Source organism: Cyclopterus lumpus, chromosome 11 (assembly GCF_009769545.1).
Source record: "Cyclopterus lumpus isolate fCycLum1 chromosome 11, fCycLum1.pri, whole genome shotgun sequence".
Classification (NCBI taxonomy): Eukaryota; Metazoa; Chordata; class Actinopteri; order Perciformes; family Cyclopteridae; genus Cyclopterus; species Cyclopterus lumpus.
In genome coordinates, this window is record NC_046976.1 from 9,946,997 (window position 1) to 9,970,675 (window position 23,679).

The window sequence follows — 23,679 nt, forward strand, 5'->3', positions numbered from 1 at the left end:
AAGACCACCAAACTGCCTCTCGCTGTAAAGTCACTCACCTCCACAGCGTCGTGGCTCCAGGCATATGTGGCCTTGCAACCACAACATTCAAATCATTTCCGCTCTGTTTCTGACCGAGGCCAGAATTCCACCGAGTGAAATGCAGGAAGACTAAAGAGGGAAACATAAACAGAAGGTAGTAAGAAGATAAGATCGAGGGAGGATGTCATTTCATGCTATGAATTATGACGTTAGTAGTTAAATCTTAATATTACCTTTGCATCAACTTTGTGCCCCAACTTGCAACAGCGATCGCCAAAGTGACTCCAAGCAGAGCAGCAGGCCGATGACCACCAAGTGTCATGCCAGAAAGAATACAGTGTAAACATAATCAAATACTTTTACCACGTTATACCTAAATATAACTCTGACTTAATCAGTTCAATTGCCATCTGATAGAAACACTACATTACGCAATTTAAGGTTATTATAGGACAAGTTCATCTTGAAGCCATCTTAAAGTTCATCTTTTTATTTATTATTTCTAATGTACTTGTGTACAAGGAAGCAGACCAATTTGGTGTTACTTCATCACAGCCAGCGTTAAACCCGACTGTAATGCTGCACACCAACGACTTTTACCTGAGATTCTCATGAGATGTTCATTGATTAGTTTTTTTGAGAAAGAGATTAACCGAAAAAAGGTAAAAATAAAAGCAGCAAAGGACGAAAGATCATCTTTACTCCCTAGTAAAGGTCAAGCTAAAAAAGAAAACCCAACATTTCCCATAATTCAACTCAATATTATTGTCATCATCATCAGAGATTTTTTAGGAAATACATCATGTCCCTGAGAGCCTCTGCAAGTAAAGTACAAACCACGATGTAGAAAAATACAGTAAGTGTAAAGAAAGTGCTGAGTGTGGTTTTAATACGATGAAGTGGATGTTCATAAGTGGAGGCTTTGGTTCTCAGGAAAGTCAGTCAGCATCTTCCACACTCTGCTGATGAGTAATAGTAGCAGCATGAGGGTTGTCATTTGTCTCATCGGAGGCAAAGAGTTTTGTTTGACTTCATTAACATTGTTTAATAATTGAATTTACTCAAGGCAGTGTGTCGATCGTGTTACGTCCTTCGTTGGTATAATTAAACAGTGTTTTGCAACCAGATAATGAAACGTTTCGAGCCTCAGCAGCTGAAGGTTTTAAAAGACTGTGTTTCCTGCTGCTGTAATTGCAACTTTATCAGATCATCTCAACGAAGGTAAGACATTTATTTAAAAGTTTGACATTTAAAACAATTATTCGCAACAGTTCCAGGCAATGCTGTAGTTTTAATGCTAAGTATTAATTCTCACATTTACTTTTCCAAGAATTTAAATGTGTGATATCTCTTAATACTGCTGGCCACTAGTGTGGACAGATGTTCTATTATTTCTCTGTTTGTCTGTCCATCATTATAGCCTGATAAATTGAGTCTTGAGTGCATTGTATTAAATTAAAACATGTTTAAAGGAGCCCGTAGTAAGGCTGCATGTGCTCGTATGCTCTGTCTGTTTGCAAACAGACTGGTATGACCAGTGTGTTGTATTTACTTTACTATTTTATATTTTTACACAGATAGCATCAGTTCTATATTTTGCTGTGATATCCCAAATGCAGACGAAGCAGGTGGAATAGTGAAGTTCAGGATGTATGAACTAGATTCATGTATGAATCAGGAGCTAAATGTCAGGCAACAGATTTCATGTTCCAGATGACAGAGGCTTTGAAGTAGTGACATGAGATACATGGAAACTTGTGTCTCATGTAAATGAACTGTAATATGTACTGACGGACTGATGAGGGGGGATGTGTGAGGTGAGTGACGGGGTGGAAAAGTCAAGTGACTGCAAGGCCGATGAGAGGGAAGTGGGAACAGGTGAGGTTGAGCAGAAACATGGAAACACATAAATCTATTTTCAACAAAATTGAAAACTGAAAAATATACTTCTTCTTTTAAATCTGTATTTCTAAAAACTACTTGTCCCGATGAACTGCAACTTTATGTTATAATTGTTTCCAAACTGTGTCCACAGACCTGTATTTCATTGACCCTGTAAGTCAGAAAGATCTTTCATCTGCGCTAACTGACTGTAATGGCCGCCAAATCACATCCTCCATGACGATGATATCACTTCCACCGAAATGTCAGGCCTCAATGCAACAATAGTCTCCAACCAGAAGTCAATATTTCAGTCTGCAGACTATCATTTAACTTTACTGCTGGAGTTGAAAGTGAACTGAAAATTCTGGCATTCAATAAAGACTAAAAATGAAATCTTTTTTTTCACTGTCATTTCTCACATATCTGTACAAATGCAGACTGAACACAGACAAAAGCAAGGCAACATATGTTTAGCTGCTCATCTGTTACTGTATCAAATGTTTAATATTTACCATTCATTTTACATTCAAATGTCTTTCTGAGCAGCTTTGAAGTTATGAAAGTTATTTCACTGAAATGGCAGTTTTCTTTATGTTATAATGAATTAAATATGACACCCATACATTATGTTGCAAACCAACCAAAATCTTTAAAAAACGAGAGTTACTATAGGGGAATGGTAATTGTATACACATTTCCCTGAAATTCACCCTGACATTTATGGTTTCCAAGGAAACCAGGGGATCTCAACACATTTTAAATGAACTGATCCACTAATCAACTCCTTTCACTAATGTAATTATGTATTTTAAAATGTTAACTGTTGTTAGAATTGTCTGCTGTTCTCCTTTGTGTTGTGCCACACTGTGCTACATGTTGTCATGCCCATGACAAATGTTATAATTGCTCATCCTAACTAAGCTTTGTCAACAATGATGAGGATATATATTTAATACATGTCAACAACAGAATTACATTCGCAAACAAATATTATTTGCACCTTCAGACATATGATCGTCATTGCAGCCACCATCACTATCTGCTAAATCAACTTCAATGGTCTCTCTTTAACCAAGACAAACATGTGCCTCATTCTGTGTTCATTTCACAGATGGTAAAGTTGTTTAGAAGTAATTTGGAAGTCTCAAATTGAATCCTGTATTAATTAAAGAATGTGTCATAAGCTCCCAGGGCTGCGTGACAGGCTGGCGAGGCTTCTCAGGTTGATATTGCACACTGATTATTCAATACTTCACATAAAAAAAACAAATATTGTGTGTAGTTTGTGAATCCAGAGAGTTTAATTTGTAACAGGAGGACGAGCATGTGCAAAACTCCACTCTGAATGTTTCTCTTCGTAGTTAATATAAAGAGCTTCACTTGTGCATGGTTCATTAGTAGATAAAGAACCTCAACAGCCAGGATTCAAGTCACATAATTAGACCTTGAGTAACTCGGTTTACTTGTCTCCCTCCTCCTACCGTCCTCTGTGGCTCTTACAGTTTTCTTCTATTTGCTTCAGCACTTTCTCCCCTGTGAACGACAGCTACAGTTTATGTTGAAGATACATGAAACATGTGTAATTCCCCGACCTCCTTCGTTATAATAATAATAATAATAATAATAATAAAATGTCTCTTGATGGGGATACAATGACACAGGTTCTACTTTAAAAGGCTCTTTAATATGCCTGAAGGCTTTCCTGTGAGGGATTCACTGTCTGGCAAAGCCAATCAATTATTCAATTAGTCATGCCATATTTTATTTGTCATCATACACTGATTGACCAAACCGTAGTCTGTCCAGTAAATGGTTTTGCAGAGCTAAAAGATTTTTTCTTTGAGAAATTATTTTCATTGAAATGTCTCTTTTCTCATGTTTTGTTTTGCAGCAATGTGGACACTGATGAACTCTGTGGTAAGTTGATCCTTCACCTACATCAGAACAACTTGTAATATCAGTAAAAGATAAAGCTGGAGTAGCTTTATCTTGCTTACCTCGCAGTCAGCAGCACCATAGACGGTGCATAAGGAAAGAACCATGTAAGATGTTGTCACATGCGCTGTGACCAAACCCTACAGGGTGCTTGTGACTGAGCTGTCACACGGCGCTGCAGAAGAAAAACACCTACAGCCCTGTCCAAGTTGTTTAACTCACAAAATGTTTTCTCTTTTATGTTGTCGTTCTGCTCTGAAGAGTATTTCTCCCAACACCTCTGTGAATATGAGAATGTTCTCGCTGCCTTAGAAGACCTGAATATGTCCATACTGAAGGCGATGGACAAAACCAAGAAGGTAAGATGATAGAAATGAAATGATCATTTGAAATATAAACCTGCTTTTCTCAACAAAACACTCTGGCTACTGCTCTATATCTAATGTTTAATATTTGATATCTGTAATCATACTGTATTAGGGTATCTTCCGGGAATACACTGGATGATATTTTAGACAGATTGCAAACTGCGTCAATTTCTCTGTTACATTGTATTCTATTTCCATTCATCCCCATATGTGTATACATAAGTTTAGCTGCTCACAATATATACAAAGTAAGCGGTGTTAGCATTGTGTAGTATTAGTATGATGTGTGAGTGCAAAAACGGGACATTCGTGGCAAATTGTGTAAAAGACAAATTGTAGGAGAAAAGTATGCTAAATGGATGCGGTTTCTTTTTCTGTTAAGCAAATTAGCTGCTTTAATGTACATCCCTGTGACACACTCATAGAAGGACCCCCACCTCCACACTGACATCTCATGCAGGGCACATAATGATAATAATAAGAGAGGTTTGATTTACTCCCAGCATGTCCTTAACTCCACCACTCAAATCTCTCCCAGCATGCTCCTCTGCTGCCCAACTGGCTTCGTCAGATCTCCCATCAGATTACCATTACAGAGCCAAAAAGAACGCGCAAGGACTTATTCATGCTACTAATTAACCCCAAGAACAAAGCATGTTATGATTCTTTTTGTACTTGTAGCCAACATAGACAAGGAATTAAATGGGTTTGGGCTGCATAACCAAACAATTACTGCTTTTGATCGTGCCTTGGAAAAAGCTGCATGTCCTCTCGATCTTACTGTAAAGCGGTGGCAGAAGCTGCGTGCCTTTTAGATTATCGGTAAAGTGAAGAGGGATAACGAAGGAGAGAAAGGCAAACAGATGGGGATGAAGGTCAAGGATCAGAGATGGCAGAAGTTAAAGTAGGACGGAAGGAAGGAAGGATGAGGAAGAGAGGTAGTACACCTGCAGGGAGAGCTTCTTTTTGTTTCTGCCAGCCTCTCATCGTATGGCACACGCTGTGAGGCTCAAATCGGCCCTCTGGTCTGCACTGAAACAGACCCGTTCAATTAATGGTGGTAGTTCTTGATTAGTGCAGAGAAGTAACACATGATGACATCCAACTTCAACACATAAGAACTGTGGGGACAAAGAGGTTTGGTTCGGTAAATGTTTGGACACTTAATGAATAGAGAAGAAAAAAGAAAACTAGCATACAATAATTCATGATATCAATAAATGCATATAAACAAACTTGGATGTACCAATTTATATCCTTTGAATAGCTTTTTCCACTCAAAGAGAAATGTATTTTTCTTTAATTAAAATAGGTTTCAAAAAGGTCGGACCTGCAGGAGCACATAAGTGAATGTAGTGAAATGACACATACAGACACGCCCGCAATCCCTCTGCAATCTTTAATCTTCCTCAACTTGCACTGACCTGAAGTGTCAAAATTAAATTGCAACCAAACAAATGTTCTGTTCTCCAGGAGAATAGCCGAGAGCAGGAAGTGAAACAGCAGGAGGGAAGGAAGAGAAACAGTAGAGGCAGCGTGGATATGTGTGTTAAGGATTGTTTTGTCATTTGAAAAGAGAATATTCATCTTGCTCTGGACTTTTAAAAGTCTCCAGCTCTCATGAAGTACACTGGAGAAAGTTTTTTTTCCCATCAACACATACACTCACAGATATAATGTATGAAATGGATATTTGAGTTCAAATGAAAACAAATTACTGTGCTCGAATTGGACAGAACAAGGCAATATCTTTGAAATCCAATAAAAGCACTATAACACACTGATGACCCCCTGGAGTTTACTCTCTGGAGCCCTCCCAATGGTTTTCTCATCTACTATGCCATAACTTATATTGACCATAAATGTGTCATATCGAGAGAAAAGGAACGTATGGCAAACTGTATTTATCTACTAGCCAGTATTCTCTCAGGAGGGAGGAGAACAGATGCTGAATTAGTAGGGCTCAGCCGTCTCTGTTATGAACTGTATTTGAGTGGGTGGTCTCTGGCTGTGGATGTGTGTGAGGGGGCCGGCTGCATGTTTTGTGAGGTGTTCCTTTTTTTTTTTTTGCTTTGGAAAATGATTAGTGTGTATTCGTGTGAGCTTACGTATGCGCATGCTAATGTGCTTGAGTGTGTGTGCATGTGCTTTTGTGTCCTCAAACATCCATGCACATGTGCGTGGGAGCTGGAACAAGATTGTGCCTCTGAATCCAAGCCGGGCATTTGTGTGTATCTGTGCTGAGACACGCAGGGTTTCATTCTGCACAGATACTCCTGCCAACGTTATTTAAAGGCTTCCCATACCAAACCTCCAGCAGCCAGAAGAAGTTGCTGGGAACTTCACAGTTTATTTTAGTATTAGGGGTGCAATACTTTATTATAAAGATTAACAGAGATACTGTCTAGTACCGTTGTTCTATGGTTAAATGTACATATGCAATCTGCACCAGAAGTTGTTGGCAATTTCAAAATTAGCAAATTAATGTACTGTAAGTATTTCCTAAATGGGTATTGACACATAACTAAATTAAAGCAGGTTGCATTACACAAACTAGTTCTTATTTAGAGATAAGCTAATTCTAATGGAATATAGTCAACACATCTGACCTGACAATCAAAATGCTGTTTAATGACTTTATCAAGTGGGAATTTTCTAAAAATGTTTCACACAATTGTTTTCACAAGTACACACAATGTACTAACTACACATCATGAAACAGTAAACCGACACTGCACTAGTTCACTGAAAAGGTGACAATATCACAAAGTTGTGTTCTCGACTCCAATCAGCTGTTGCAGGATAAAGTTAAAACTATTATTTCATTTCTTAGAATGAACAAAGGATTTGACACACAAACTTAATATTGAATTCATTAATATCTCTTGTTCTGGCACTTTGAGGTAATCAGTAAGAAAGGTTTTTCAAATTTCAATCAGCTTCATTTTTGACATTATTTGATGATGATTTGCAATCAGGATTTGAAAAATACTGAGGCAAAGTTGTTTTGCAGTGGGTGAGATATGATTGCATGGCAAGGTGGAGGTTATGTAGCCACAGCCCAGACTATAAGGCTCAAGTAGTGGGATTTTTAGCAGCAGTGCATCGCCTCCAACAAAGAATTCATTTGATCTTTTGTACAACTGAAAATGAAAGATCAATTTAAAATGACTACAGATTGGTGAGGTAAACACACACATACGCACGCACACACACACACACACACACACACACACACACACACACACACACACACACACACACACACACACACACACTCAAAGGAACAGATCACAGGAGGTAATCTATGCTCAGATGGTAGACAGGAGACTGACCTTTACCAATTTTGTCATGACTCACTCTCACTGAGTGAATGTGTGTGTGTGTGTGCGTGTGTGCGTTTGTGTGCGCGTGTGTGTGTGTGTCGGCAGAATGTCAGTGGATCAAACAGTACTCATGACTAATAGAAATTCTATTTTTTTTATATCAAACACAGCAGAAACTAGAGAGCTTTTCTATTTGTTGAGTTAAGGTTGTTTATGCTCACATTTTAGGACTAGCTGTTCAATCTTTAATCAGATTTTCTAATAGTATGAATGGGAAAAGATTGAGTCTAATGATCTCCTCTATATTTTGGAAAAGAGTTCAGCTCAACATAATGTAATTAGGATGTGTCTGCAATTTCACCGTCTGATAGACAAATCCAGCTTTTAAAATCTAGCCATCTTCTTTTATGCTTTTGAAAACACAATAATTACCAATCCCTGATATACATTTACTTACAGGGTCATTGGGATATTGGGAGCTGTCGTGCAAACAGTAAACTCTGTTGATCCTCATCAATCACTCTCTTTGATTAGATCCCAAACAGCACTGATCCATCCGGCTCCGGGCCACATGTTGCAAAGGATGCCTCTCCAAAATGACATTCAGTGACATTTTATTTTCTTCCCGAACAAACAAAACAAATATTAAAATGTACCCTTGATTCACAAAATGACAGATTATATTGAAGTGATTAGGATTGAAGTCTGTTACGCATTTTTTATGTTATGTTAAAAAATATTTTTCAACATAAACCATGCAAACATGTTATCTGCCAAAAATGTACAGATACCTGTTGCACCGATCATAAATATAACTAAAAACAATGAGGCCAGGGGTATGGTTATGGTTTTTCACATACAAAACACCATAATGTATTCTTTCAGACCCCTAGTGTTATTGAAACCCATTAAAATGTAGCTATTTAAAAACATATATTTATTTAAACCTTTATTTAACCAGGTGAATCCCATTGAGATTAAAAATCTATTTTTCAAAGGGTGACTTGGCCAAGAGAGGCAAGAAACAGATAGTTACAAACAAAAAACACAGAACATGACAAGTTGAAAGAAATTAAAGGTTAAGAGACAGTGACATAACCGAGTTAATTTAAGAAACATTTATATTTTTGGGAACCTGCCTCCATTTCTTTCATTTTATATTTAAAAGCAGTAAGTGGTCAGTATCAGTTCTTTGAGTTTTAAATTATTCTGCAACATATTCCTGGATGAGGGTGCAGTGTGGAGTGTGATGATTACACTTTTTTAAATTTCTATTTTATACTATTTCTCACAGGGGCACTTCACCAATATCACACATGAAGGGCAGTTCAGTCATCATGGCTGATGCTATCATCAGGTTATCTTGAGTTAGGCCTGAGAATCATTGTTTTTGAAGCTTGATTCATTCTAAGGACTAAAGTCGGGATATAGTTCTGTTCTTTTTCGAGCAAGTCCCCCAACTTTATGAAAGTTCAATAAAAAAATCACCTTTAATGTAAGAGATCGAATGCCTGTTTCCATCTTGTTAAATGCTCGGTGGACGTCTGGGTCTGCAATGACAAATATATTAGACAGAAACATTGTACATAAAAATGGGACAGACACATCTATGATTCATTAATTAATTAATGAGTTGGTGTTTGGAGTACAAATTATTAACAGAAACTCACCTGTTTTACCTGTAAATATAATGTACTCATAAAAAGCTCCTCAACCTTCTTTCATGCATATATATGTTGAGTTCTTATTGTATTCCCTATTTAACTTGAATAGTTCTGTTGTCTTCTTATCATCCATTTAATATTGATCAAATACAAGTTCAGAGACAAGCTTTAGGAGATGCTGAGTGTAAAATCCAGATTGTTCTTCTTCCTCTTTTCTCTCTCGTGCAGATGTTTTATGACAATTTTTTTGATTAGTTAATCTTTTCAGCATCGTTTAATTAGCAGAAGCAGTCTGGACGTTGACTGACTCTTGACTGGCATGTGAAACTTGTTGCGGCTCTGTCATCCTTTCTTTTTATCATGCCTCCCACTCTAAAACTCCTCCGCTTCCTTCCTTGTGATTGACAGGATTATCAGGAGTCCACCCACTTGGAACAGTTTGTGACCCGCTTCTTGCTGAAGGAGACAACCAATCAGCTACATTCACTTCAAAGCTCTCTGGAGTGTGCCATGGAAACCACCGCTGAGCAGACTCGCCAGGAGAAGTAAGAACAAATCTTTCACACACATACAATTAGTCCTTAAAACATGGACAAATTATATTGTCCAATGGCACCTATGATTACAGTTATCACACGTAATGTGACAATTTTGTCCAAACCACGCACACTAATTTACATCCCACATTTTAGATTTAAATGATGCTTTCATCCAATGTGCTGTGCAACAACAAAGGTTCCTACCCTGTACTTGTAAAGACCACCTACTCGTTTTGGCAATCCAGCAGTAATCTATAATCCTATATTTATTTGATCACTCTGTGACTTTCCTATGGGACAAAATAAAAAATGGATTGTTAAGATTTGAGAGAAATATAACACTACCAAATACAAGGAAAGATGGTTTCAATGGCCTGAAACCCAAATTGCATTATCAAATTATATTGGGGATAGCAGTAAATTACTGAAGGTGAAAATAGAAGGACATTTCACAAAAGCTCCTTTTTACAGAGATTCTTCCATATTGCTGTAAAGAAGATGCGCCTTTACACCAACTTTGCATTTTCACACTGAACCAATGCTGCCTCAGTGTGTGAAGAAGCGTGACATGTAACATAGCAGTGTGCGTGTGTGTGTGTGTGTGTGTGCGTGTGTGTGTGTGTGTGTGTGTGTGTGTGTGTGTGTGTGTGAGGCATCGATTTGTTTCTGTTACTACCTCCGACACCGCAACTCTGTCACCCCATTCAGTGTTGATGCCTTTATTATAGAACGGTGAGGCTGAATAATACATTCCAATGAATTCACCCTAGGCTACAATATTGAATATTAAGAATTGGATGAACTGACGTTGTATAATCTTTGTATAAAGGTGACATTCATAGGGACGAACCCACTGTAAATGATCAACAACTATGCAGTGACACTCAACTCTACAGAGCATTTTAGCATCTTTACAACTTTGTTTAACGTCCTACAGCTTCACTGTTTCACTCTCACAGCCTCATTTCCAGTCACACCAGGCAGCTAGCAAACAGACAACATAAGCAACTAACTAGTGAACCATTTAACAGATAAAGTGTCACATGGTTTCCTCAGAAGATGGCGGAGACCAAACCAGAACTACAAGGAAAGTGAATATCAGACATACAGTCATACTGTCACCCCAGAAGTGTGCAAAAAAGAACATTCTACACAAGACATCCATTGTTTGTGGATTAATACACTGAAAGGAGCTGGACTATAGGGTGAAGGCCCCTGCTGACAGACCGACAATAGGAACATGACCTTAATGGGGTTATGATTTAATGATTGGCTTTGTTCTTTCAGATAATAAAGAACCACCTGCTGGCTGTTGATGTTGTTTTGTATTTGTGTGTGTGTGTGTGTGTGTGTGTGTGTGTGTGTGTGTGTGTGTGTGTGTGTGTGTGTGTGTGTGTGTGTGTGTGTGTGTGTGTGTGTGTGTGTGTGTGTGTGTGTGTAAATGCAGCACTCGATCCGTCTGCATCCGAATTCCGAATTCAGGCCTGCTTGGTCCATTAGTGATGATGACTCACCAGTGTAGAACATTAGGTTTCATGTACGTTTATGATGGTATATGCTATTTAAAGGACAGGTGATGACGCACTGTCTTTTTGCGTCCCCTCACCTGTCCGTGTTCACAACAATCGAGCAGTGATTTGCCGCAAACCTTTCCAGTTACATGTGTTTATGCTTGAGTTCAGTTTGAAATGATTAATGCGTCCCTTTTCTGCCCATGTTTAGATTTATTCTCAGAGGCAGACCATGATGTACTTTGAGACTCCCACCGACTCTTCCCCCATTTCCTGTCCTCTCCTCGCCTCCTCTAAATCTCCATCTCATGTCAAAGTGTGTCTGTCCCTCTCAGAGCAGCTTCTTCCTTGCCACACTTCAACAATCCCCCTCTGCATCTGAGTGCTATCACGCTGTTCTTCCAAACGTCTAGAGGACTTGGTTGTTTCTCTGGTGGCTTCAAATTGGTTTCTGTGGTCAGTTTTCTTATGTGTGAAGAGGACAAACTGGAGCTCATGGACTCAAGTGTGAGCTTTGTATTCATAAGTTGTCTCTTTCCTCGTGGTAATTTGTTGTTATTTTCCTAATAGATAACCTTTCCTTTTCTTTGATTCATCATTAATCTGCATAATCATTTCATATTTCAGTAATCATATCCTGGCTTTAAAAAAGAAAAGATAAAACATTGACAAAAAGGTCCTGGACCTTGTTTATGAACCCGACTGCAGCTGGAAAGAAACTGTTCTTGTTGTAACGGTTACAATTACAGGAACCCAGAAGCACAACACAGAGACAGATAGTTCGGTTTACTCAAGTTCAGGCAGGGTCAACACCGGGAGGTCAGTCATAAAGGCAAACTAATCCTAAAGGGGCAGGCAGAGAGTTCGTAGTCGAGAACAGGCAGATATGGGATAGTAATCATGAATAACGCTGGAGAGCTCGCGATGTAACACACAAGACAATCTGGCAGGCGACAGTGCAAGTAGAGGTCTTAAATGGTGAGGAACTGATGTGGGATGTGAACCAGGTGAGGGAAATGAGAGCTGATGCTGTGGGAGGATCTGAAATGACAGGAGAGTTTAGTAAACAGGCAGGTGGGATAAAAACAATCTCACATGTGGTGGAATGTGTGACACTTGTGGCGCGAGGTCTTGGCCCTGATGGAGTTAAGGGACTCAAACAGGTTGTGTCCAGGGTGTGGGCGGTCGGCTACAATCTTACCTGCTCGCTTCAGGGTCCTGGAAGCGAACATTTCATGGAGGGAAGACAGATTGCAGCCAGCCATGGAGGATCAACTCAACGATGGCGGTGTAGAAGTGCACCAAAGCTGCCTCAAGAAGAACATCCTCTGCTTCCTGGTGATGGAGCTGAAGTTTGAGGTCCTGGGTTATGGTGGAGCCCAGGAAGCGGAAGGACTCCCCAGCGTTGATGTGGGAGTCACACAGGCTGATAGGTGCTGGTGGGGCTGCGTTCTTCTGGAAATCCAACAACCATCTCCACTGTCTCTAGAGCATTGAGCATATAGACTGCATCATCTACAGACCTGTCGGCTCTGTAGGAGAACTGCAGGGGGTCCAGAAGTGGGTCGGTGAGGGTTTTAAGGTGGCACAGGACAAGGCGCTCAAAAAAAGACTCCATCACCACAGAGGTCAGAGCGACGGGCCTGCAGTCATTAAGTCCGGTGATCCTTAGTATTTTGGGGACAGGGATGATGGTTGAGACCTTGTAGCAGGCTAGTACGTGGCATGTCTCCAGGGAGGCTTTGAAGATGTGTCTGTGAACACCGGGCACAGCTGATCAGCACAATGCTTCAGAGTGGAGGGAGAGACAGAGTCTGTGCCGTTGCTTTGCGGGGGCTCTGACTCTTGAACCGTTGATGTCTCTCTCCAGAACAGAGAGAGTCGAGAGAGTAATGACTGGGATTTTAGTATATTAGAAAACACAGATCAACCCATATATACTGTATTATAGTTATAATAGTTACTCTGTATAAGATTTACTCTATAGTTAAAGCTAAGAAGCCAAGTTCTGAATAAATACTAGTGGATAAAAGGAAAAGTTGAACATTCACAGAGTTAGATGAGAAGATTCATGCCACTCTGTGCACTAAACATGAATCTACAGCTAGCCGCCCGTTACGGCCACAGATAAATCAAATGTTACCAAAAATATGAATTATTAAACATTGAAAGCTGAAACTGTACAAACATATCAGTGTGAAGTCGGAAGAATGTTGGAGAGCTTTGCTTAGCCAAAAGAATCATCACAAAGCACACTCTAACACACATATATAAACATGAGCATGTGCTTTTGCCTGCACACACACACACACACACACACACACACACACACACACACACACACACACACACCCTGAGGTCTTCTCCAAATATGAGACCGAACAACTTGACAGCACAAACAAAGATCCTCGGTGATGTCACCCTGCGGCTGCGTGTACCTTGTCACTGGCATAAACATAACTGACAGACCAACACGACATACAAATATAACGTAAGCCTGAGCTGAGGCATTCGAGACGTGTGTGCTGCGCTCACCTGGTGCCAGGTGAATAAAGTAAAATATTAAACTAATAGATATCACGATGAAACTTCCAGTTGATCACAGTTGAACCAAGTATTACAAGTTTTCTGAAATGTTATGTTTAAATATGCAAATGAGACGTTATCTAATGCTAACTTTTGGTGAATTTAGGAGGAAACTACACACTCAAAAAGACAAAGTAGTAAAATAAATAGCTAAATGCGTAATTTGGATGTTTTGTTAGTCTAAAATTGCCCAAATTCTTCAAATTGATCCAAAAACGATGTTTTCCCCTGGGATGCTTCCTCCTAAATGAGATTACAAAAATTAAAGAAAATTACAAGTTGTCCCTCTTTTATTCCCCTGTCTTGGCACAAATGAGATCATACAATAAACTATTCAAATTGCACTTCCTGTGTTCAATTGTATGTAGTTACAAAGTCAATGGGACTTTTAAGTGTCAGCCAAGCACACATCCAAGCCAAACATTTTGTGGGACCCATCTGTCATGTGTTGTGTACTAAATACAAAAAAAACTCAGAACAAAAGGGGATTTAATGTCAGTTACAAAGGCTTTTAACTGTAATGCAATCCCAACGATGTTCAAAGAAAATATGCAGAAACATAAATTTCTCCCGGTTCTGACTCCAGACAGGGCCTGCTGAAGCCAGAGGTGTTGTCCATCCAGTGGTCGGGTCGTCGCTCCCATCGCAGGCTTCAGAGGAACAGCAGCCTCTCTCCTAACAACCCTCTCCTCAGTCTCGTCAATTCAGGTGTGTTAATATGTTCTGCTGTCTAAAGCTGCATGAGTTGTATAAATAATCAGGTCTTTCATACTGCAGCGCTCCACTAGATTGATGTTGTCTTGTAGCTGCCAGAGTCAGAGTGTCTCCACAGGAAGCAGGGCCGAGCGCAGAGGGAGGGGAGGGAGGTCGAGTATAGGTGTGAGAGAAACACTGAAGTGAGAGGCGGAGAGAGATTGAAGTGGGCAGTTGTGTTCTCAATTGCTCTTGGGTGTCGATCCAAAGCCACTGAAGGCTCCGGTACACAGGTGAAGGTTTGATGTCGGGAGACGTACGACCGCAATTTCAAATCACCACGTGCCACGAGTTTGACGACACGTTCACACAAGATCATCACTGAAGACAAAAGTCATAATATACATACATATCTACAGTGTAGAGGTAGATAATCTGTCAAGTGCACCACTAGCCTGCAGTGCATGTTTGAGTTGTGATGCGTTTCTCTCATGCAGGGCTGCTCACAGTAGACGTGATATTTCTTCAATAGTGGGCAGTAAGCGAAGCAATGAACCTGAGTGAATACAATAATTACAGTCCTGTACTCCCAATGGTCCCCACTGACAATGTCAGTTAACTACAGGTTTATCGTGGTAGAAAAAAATCATGATTGCAATTTCTATAGAATTACTTCTTTAACAATAATAATGCTTTAACTTTGTTTATCATGCATTATGTCTCTTTTTAAGCAAATGAGACACTCACAATACAAGCGTAGGGACAAACAGGCTGTAACAAGAGGCGCTGGATTAAGTGTAAAATCAAGATGATGAATATAAATATTTTCACGTTCACAGTTACTGTCAACCGGTATATCACGACATCCCTACTCTCAATTCAAATGGCCTATTTTACATTTTACAGGATTTTGACTTGATGAGAGAAATGTTACATAATATGTAATATTTGTTTTGCCGTATATGTTACATGATATTATTGATGTGTATTGTTTTGTATTTTACTGCTGTATTTTTGTTAAGATACATTTCTTATCCTTCTTATTTAACTTTATTGTCATTGCACAGAATACAAGTACTGGGGCAAAGAAAGGCAGTTTTAGGATCTGACCAGAAGTAGTAGAAGAAGCAGTAAAAGTACAATGTGCTAGATAAATAACAGTATTTCTTTTTAAGGTCCCACAATTTGGGATTTGTGGCCTTAAAAATGAACGTGCCTTCCACTGTGGTGGATCATTAAGTTGTATTGTTTTATATTTTTAAAGACTATTGCTTGAAGTCATTACTGTAATATACAAAACACGTTTCGTTAAAAAATCTTAATGAGAAGAAAACGTAGCTTTATATAATAGTTGTATGTAACATACAGACATATCATTTCGATTAAACCTGCATTATGACATCAGCCATGGTTACACGGGTCAAAGCATTTCCATTGATTGTGCGCTGCATTACATGAAAGGACACCTTGAAATGTCTCCTGGGACACCGTCACCTTTTGAGAGGTATTCGGGTCAAATAATCAATGAAGGAAAATGTGTTTAGAATAAAGTCGATGTAGAGCAACACCTTTCAACCCTTCACCTTTGTTGTTCACTCTTTCCGTCTGAGCCCTATCCTGTCTGTGTCTCTAGGTTTTTATGAAGAAGACAGCCAGTGGATGATCCAGGTCAACCGACTGCAGAGGCTCATCGACCGTCTCGAAAAGAAGGTCATTTCCTTTATTTCAACCTTTTCCTCACACTCCGCTCCTTCCTTCCTGCCTCCTTCTGCTTTGCTCTTGTTATTTCTATCTTCATCTGTCCCCTGTCTCCATCCCGGCCATCTGGTCTTTACATCACTCTCTTAGATTAACCACAAATGATGGCACATGGACTCACAACGATATCAACAAATGATCTCAACCCAACGACACCCTCACATGTAGGACACGTATACATACACACATGCAGAGGCATTGAGAGGCATTCAAAAATGCTCCCAGTCTCGTATCATGCACCTTTAAGGGCTCACCAGTCAAGCCAGTGTCCATTTATTACAGGAGATTGTCCAAGATGTGTAAATACATAAGTATTTGCTGTTTAATTAGCTAAATGTGTCACAATCATCATACTACATCATTGTATATTTGTTCTGCAGGAGATCCGGCTGGAGCCCGTGGAAGAGGAGGTCTTGGAGAGCAAATCGGTGCGTTTTCTGACTTAAATCTATACTTTTCTACTGTTTGTGACCACTCTGCGTCTCTCTGTTCTCACATGGGGGAGTTTTACTGAAAGGGAGGCCACACTGAAAATGTCACTAAGCGGTTGTCATAGCAACAGCAGGGCAGCAACTTGACGAAACATATTCCCTTCTTCCTTTGCACTGACTGCGTTTATTGTTAATCTTTGTGTTTAAAGGCTCAGTATTAGACTGCGAGGTAAGGGGACGTGTGAGGAAGAGAGTGTGTAATATATATATATATATATATATATATATATTTCAAGTATAGTAACAGGTAATTTGTTTCGGCTTCTCTTGTGTGTTAACCTTCTGGCAAATGAAATGTCATGTGCTCATGTGCTTACACAGTGCGCAGTTGTTTGTGTGAATGTTGTCATTCCCTGTTTAACTTCTGCTTGAACATGCCAAAGCAAATGGAGGCTGTTACTGTCCAAGCTTCATATCACTCATTTCACGGCTGAAAGACCAACACAAACACTAACATCCATCCATCCATCCATTTTCAATACCGCTTATCCTCATTAGGGTCGCGGGGGCGCTGGAGCCTATCCCAGCTGACATAGGGCGAAGGCAGGGGACACCCTGGACAGGCCGCCAGTCCATCGAGGGCACAAACACTAACATGTATAGGATTAAATCATTTGTTACCAAAATAAGGAACGAAAACAATATCAAGAACCATAACGACTCAAAGTCTGCAGGCTTAGTTTGTTTGACCAAAACATATTTGTGTCTGACGATATTTTCAGTGCGCTGATGGGAGATCTTTTATTCAACATCTGCCTTCAGATTCAATTGTAAAACAAAGAGTTCTTAAATGAGTCCCCTTGTATGAATACACGCGTCCCTGGCGTAATAATAATAATAATAATAATGCATTTAATTTATATAGCGCTTTTCATAATACTCAAAGACACTTCACATAATTAAAACATCCTAAAAGCTCAAAATAAATAAATACGAATAGCTAAAATACAGGTAAAACAAATAAAACAAATAAATAGGGACTTTCTGAGTCGCTCGGACCCTGATAAGAAAACAAAAACAAACAATCACACATTAAAAGCAGTTCTGAACAGGTGGGTTTTGATTTGCGATTTGAATAACTATATTTCATCAGTAAAAATCACTTTTCAGCTGCAACTAACAATCATTTTCTTTCTTAATAAATCTTCCAATTTCTGGATTAATCTCTTAATTGTTTTGTCTATAAAATGAAAGAAATAAAATAGTGACAATGAAGAGCATACAACTTCCAACGTCTTGTTTTTTTCAATCGCTAGCCCCAAAACCAAAGAGATTGAGTTTGATATGTTATTAAAGAGAAAGGTTCATAGGAATCATTTATCGTGCATTTTTAAATCACAATGTTGTATCACAATATGTATACCAGAAGTATCATAGCACAGCAGCACAAATGAAACTATGTATATGAATATTACATGTAACTGTCATGTCTCATCATGCACACGTCTCAGCGATGTGTGAATTAATAAATATGTAATTGTTGCATGTCACTGGGAATAAATGTGCTGGCGAGAGAAGGACGATGTGACTCCGTTGGTGTGTGTGTGTGTGTGTGTGTCCCTTGTGTGTGCGTGCGTGCGTGTCAGTGTGCGTTTTTCCTAAATTAGCCACCGAGAGAAAATCTCGAGGCGTTTTATAAGTCACACATAACTACACACACTCACCACAGGCCGACAGGCAGACCATTCACTTCCTGTTCCCATCAGCCACTCTGCCTCTGTCAACAATGCTTTATCTGCCATGGGGAATGATCAGCAAGATTTATATTGTCATGATTATAGCAGGTTTTACTGGTTATTGTTCCTTGCTTGTTCATGCCTTTGTTCAACAACATTCAGATGCTTTCATGTTATTTTTATTTTTTTCAAAGTGTAACACAAGAGTGTAAATGAGGGAGCAGGTGTACGACGCTGCCAGAAGATTTATGAACGTCCCACAGCTCCGTCGTCCTCTCTCTCTCTCTCTCTCTCTCTCTCTCTCTCTCCCCGCCAGAAGCAATTCTTGACCTTCTGTGTGTGTGTGTGTGTGTGTGTGTGTGTGTGTGTGTGTGTGTGTGTGTGTGTGTGTGTGTGTGTGTGTGTGTGTGTGCATGCGTGTTGTCTTCACAGCACATCCTCATAGTCCAGAGGCAGCTCTCAGTGCTGGAGGAGGAGCTGGAGGAGTTTCGTTTGGCTCTCAGACAGTACATGGATTGTGCCTGCGCCCAGACTGGATGTCTACAGTCAGTTTACATTCTCTTTGTTCACTTTGTATCTTGGATTTACTACACATATTTGTGTTGTTTAGTTGTTAATATCTTTGCAAAAGGTTATATAAAGAATAGTACGGAAATAAAAGACACATCCAAAAGAAAAAGTAAAAACCAGTCCTCACAGAGCAATGAAACGTAACACGTACATTTAGTTGTTATGCTATCTGCACACACTCGACTGTACTCTATTGTAATATAATTGACTTCACTTTACAAGCAAGTTCACAACATTAGTTTTGAAGATGATTCTAATCAAGTAATGACACTTTATGAGAAAGATATTTTTGTTCTGAACATTGACATGTTCATTGAATATATATTCATTCAGTGCATTATATGCCTTCACATGGATATATGAAAAATGGATATTTCATGTTTAAGGAAATTCAAATAGAGATGCTCAGTTGTCAAATGTATGTGAGAATTATTGTTGTCTATAGCATTATGTTCCTTTATTCTATTTCTGGAAACAAAGTTAGAAGGCATGTCCCTTGAATACCAAGATGTCTGTAATCTTTAAGGAAGTGTTTCCCTCACTAATAACACGTACATTTCCTGTATCTGAAGTGTGATTTACAAGATTATGGCATTGTTATCCTTTGTCTCAAATCTGCATTGAATTACATCATCCCCTCTGAAACTGAGTTTTTCAAATGAGTTACATCAAGGATATAGAGTGCAGGCTCTCTTAATGGTTCATTTCTGTCAAATGTTCACTGAGAAATCTTAATGAGATCATAAGCAACATTGAATTAACCGTGAAGCTTTAACATAGAAACATCAGGGAAATGGCTGTGATTTTCTTTTTCTCCATTTCAAACATTAGAAAAAACTCTCACATTAACTGTCACTTTGGTTTCAGACCAAACCCAGCAGCCTAAAAGACAGCATGACATTTACATGCTTTGTCACGGCCATTTCTTTCAATTATAATGAGGTGAAAACCTCTATAATTTGAGGATGAAGACACAGACAATATCATTTGATAGTTTAACGTTGCCGGCCTCCTGTCAGAGAGTGGAAAACAATGCAGACAGAGAGGCTGTGCTGAGGGACTCAATGTAGCACACTAATTAGCGATTGCATGACTTGTGCTCCTCTTTTGCGTTTGGCAGCGTCGCAGTGCAGCGGCTGGCAAATGAATCACGCTTCATTCTCTATGAATTCTGGGAGCATAACAACGTGTGGAAGAAGTAAGTATTTTACCCACAACACATGCCTCATGACTAATGGACCGTGGCTTCATCAAATAAACCCCAAATGATGTTCTTTGCTCGGCTTGAACTCACTGAGAGAAGGTCTGGTTCACACTGCGTATGGTGACAGTTCTCTGGGAGACTTTAATGAAGGAGGAGAGGAATTCATGTTAATGCGACTTCAACTCACACGACTTGTGATGACTTGCATTCATTTCTCAACATGTGACTTTATATTTAGCATCTGAGGACTACATTCAAAATGAACCTCAATGATTACCAACCTGCATGAACTGAGCTGCTAGGACTTTCAAGATGGATTATCATATTCACAGTGGAAAGACACAATCATGTAAATACCTTCCCTTAAAGGGAGGCAAAGTCCGGTGAATTGTGACATGAAATACACATTTGATGTTTGTCAATTTAAAAGATAATTTAGCAAGTCATTAAAGTTGCAGTTTGTCTTAAGTTTGCCGTAGTAACATTTAGTTTTGTGTGAAACACATCCATTGTCTCACACGATGTACATCACCGACGCAAGCTAATTTAGCTACAACCATGCTCAAATGTAATGTTATCTTACCTATTGTGGTTTATCCAGTGACTCTGGACTCTTTTATCAGAAGAACAGGTCTAACCGGTTGTTGGTGTTTGTACACCGTGGCTTGTGCAACTGTTGGATGTGTAGGTGTTCTAATTACATATATGTTCACAGTCGTAGACAAAATATGTAGAATTATCTTATGTATCAAGGCAGCTTGGGTTCGGATTTAACCTGCCCTCAGCTGCATGTCCTCCCCTCTCTTACAGTAAAGTATATAATCCCAAAAATAAGTATATTGACAAACACCATGTGTGTTATTCATGGCGCAATTTTACCAGGATAAAAACTACAGTACATATTTTTAGGGCGGGACTTTGCCTCTATAATCCTCATTTATTGAAGTTATCCCAACATACAAGGAAATGCAGAATGCTGCACAGAAGATCCCCATAATACATTTCAAATGTCAAATATCATAAAATATACAATATAATAGACATTGAAATAGTATGTCGATACAGCTCATTGGAAATGTTTTATATTAAAGGTCAGTAGTAGTCTAAAGTAGGATGCCGAAGGCGTCCATATTTTACTCTTCTGAATCTTCCTGTGCAGTCACCTGCAGACCAACTACAGTAAGACCTTCCAGAGGGGGAACGTGGACTTCCTGGAAACTCCTGAGAGCATAACCACCATGCTGGTTCCTGGTAAGAGCATTCATTAGAGCTCCAGCTGTTCTCCCTCACATCTCACTCAAACCTATCACATCCAATAAGATCAAGATAACGTCCACCTGACTGATCTTACACTTCTAAAGGGTAAACTCTTCAGCCTCAGGTGCCCTCTGGTGAGTTTATCATCAAACACGAAGATGACCCTCAAACCCTCAGAACTTCATTTTAAATTCTTGTCACGATGCCAAAGTTGTCAAAGATACCAAGAAGTCGTGCTGTGAGATCTTTGATTTGAGTATTTCACTTTGTAAATGTGATAAAGAATGTATGATGTTGTTTCAACTTAACTACTGAAGCTTTCAATCACACCTCATGGCTTTCCTCGGCATGAAGCTGATAAGTTATTATGGAAAATAATTGATATATATCCAACTTAATAATTATGATATCAAATTACATAATAAAACGTTCTACGTGACAATCAAGCAACTCCAGAGGAAGGCCATGAGATGTGGTTGAAAGCTATAGGAGACAAGTAAGTTGGATCTTGTATTTGTAATTGTCTTTGTGCTATTTTTCCTGCATTATTACATCAAATTGATGTTGATTCTGTGTCACGAGCATCACCACCGGCCACAAGCAGTGCAAAGGGCAGTGTGCTCAGTCATTTTTTAGGGTCACTTCTTTTCTTACTCTGCGTCTCCTCCACAGCTTCATGGTGGGTCCTCAACAACAACTGAAAGTGTACCAGCACCCTTCACAGATCGTCACTGACAGGTGCCGAGAGCTACCTGTCAACACAACTTGTGAAGTCGTGGTGATTAGTAGTTAAGACTTCCATGTCCCTTCATAGTAATAGGTGGTAGTCTGAAATAGTCCACACGTTTGTGTTTGTTTACACTCCTAGACGACGCTCTGGCGTCCTAAAAGCAATGACCTCATCAGACGGAGACCCATCTGATGATCTGACATCATCACTGTGTTTGAAGTGACATCATCTGCAGCCCGGAGTAGATCATGATAACGGAAGCACGCTGTGTGTGTGTGTGTGTGTGTGTGTTTATATGTGAGAGTGATAGAGAGAGAGAGAGAGAGAGAGAGAGAGAGAGGGAGAGAGGACAGATACTTGTATCAATTGTAGCAGCTCTGGTGAGCTCATTAAAACATCATTCTGTTGTTTCTGTATTCAATGTGTACAATAAGTTAAACATAAATAAAGACAATATATTGTTGTGTATCATGTTTTTACCCTTGATTATGTGTGTGTTTGTCTATTAGTCTGCTCACACCATATCTCAAAAATAACACATCAAGGAACAGTTGTTTAGAGTTTTCTGGTTATCCCAATATGGAAGTATCAGGTATGATTACTTAATTCCTAATCCGACTAGTGTGTTTGCAGAATCAAAATGGTGATTTTACTTATAGTAATATATAAAGAATATAGAGTGTAATGCATTTTAATGTTACAGAAAGTTGACAACATGTAATTGTTGGTCTGCTCCGTTCTGTTTGTATCCTGATAGCTATGGTATGAGACCATATCACGCACACTCTCAGCTTTTAACGCAGCTTACTAAAGTGCTTTAGCAAATGTTTGCCAATGGCACCACCACGTGGACACATAGCAGTACTGCAGCTATGAAAGAATAGGCCACTGAGAATTATTCAGGCTTTTTTAATTGGTGAGGAAATATGAACACCAATAAGTGTCAGCTAAACAGGTTGTATAACAGGTTTATCATTATTGTTATTACTTTAATAGACCAAGTAATCACATCAAATCAGTAAATCTGCAGGACAACAACTAAATGAAAAATGTTTCACCCTGCAGGTGTTATCAATTCCTCTGGCTAATTAGACATTGAGCCTGGTTGAAGTTCAGCAGAGCTATGCTTGGACTTAGCTGATTACCTACAAACACTATCTACCAAATTAGAATGAAGATAGAATATGATGTCCCACCTCATCAACAGCGTATACTCGTTCACACAGTCCAGAGAAGAAGTCCAATTAGGCAACATAAGTGAAGACACCTGTGTGTGGAGTGTGGATGCCTTGAACAGTCATGCCTGGTTACTGTTGTGATTAATAGAAAATTAAGCATCTGTTTTTATTGACTACACAGTCTCAGTCACATCACTAATGGTTAATATTTGGCCTGTGCTGGAGATGAATAAATAATAAATAAATAAACAGTAAGATTCACTGTATTTGAATACACTCGTGAAATAC

General features: G+C 39.3%; 1 protein-coding gene across 1 annotated transcript in view; it reads left to right on the forward strand.

Moving 5' to 3' along the window:
• necab1 (N-terminal EF-hand calcium binding protein 1) overlaps window positions 1–22,184 on the forward strand; it is a 28,816-nt gene extending 6,632 nt beyond the window's left edge. Inside the window, exons 4-13 of the mRNA XM_034545785.1 lie at window positions 3,797–3,822; window positions 4,102–4,199; window positions 9,607–9,743; window positions 14,421–14,542; window positions 16,161–16,237; window positions 16,666–16,713; window positions 18,885–18,997; window positions 20,143–20,220; window positions 21,386–21,477; window positions 22,156–22,184. Coding sequence (XP_034401676.1) covers window positions 3,797–3,822; window positions 4,102–4,199; window positions 9,607–9,743; window positions 14,421–14,542; window positions 16,161–16,237; window positions 16,666–16,713; window positions 18,885–18,997; window positions 20,143–20,220; window positions 21,386–21,477; window positions 22,156–22,184 — 820 coding nt within the window. The remainder of the gene's footprint in view (window positions 1–3,796; window positions 3,823–4,101; window positions 4,200–9,606; window positions 9,744–14,420; window positions 14,543–16,160; window positions 16,238–16,665; window positions 16,714–18,884; window positions 18,998–20,142; window positions 20,221–21,385; window positions 21,478–22,155) is intronic.
• The last annotated feature ends 1,495 nt before the right edge of the window (window positions 22,185–23,679 follow it).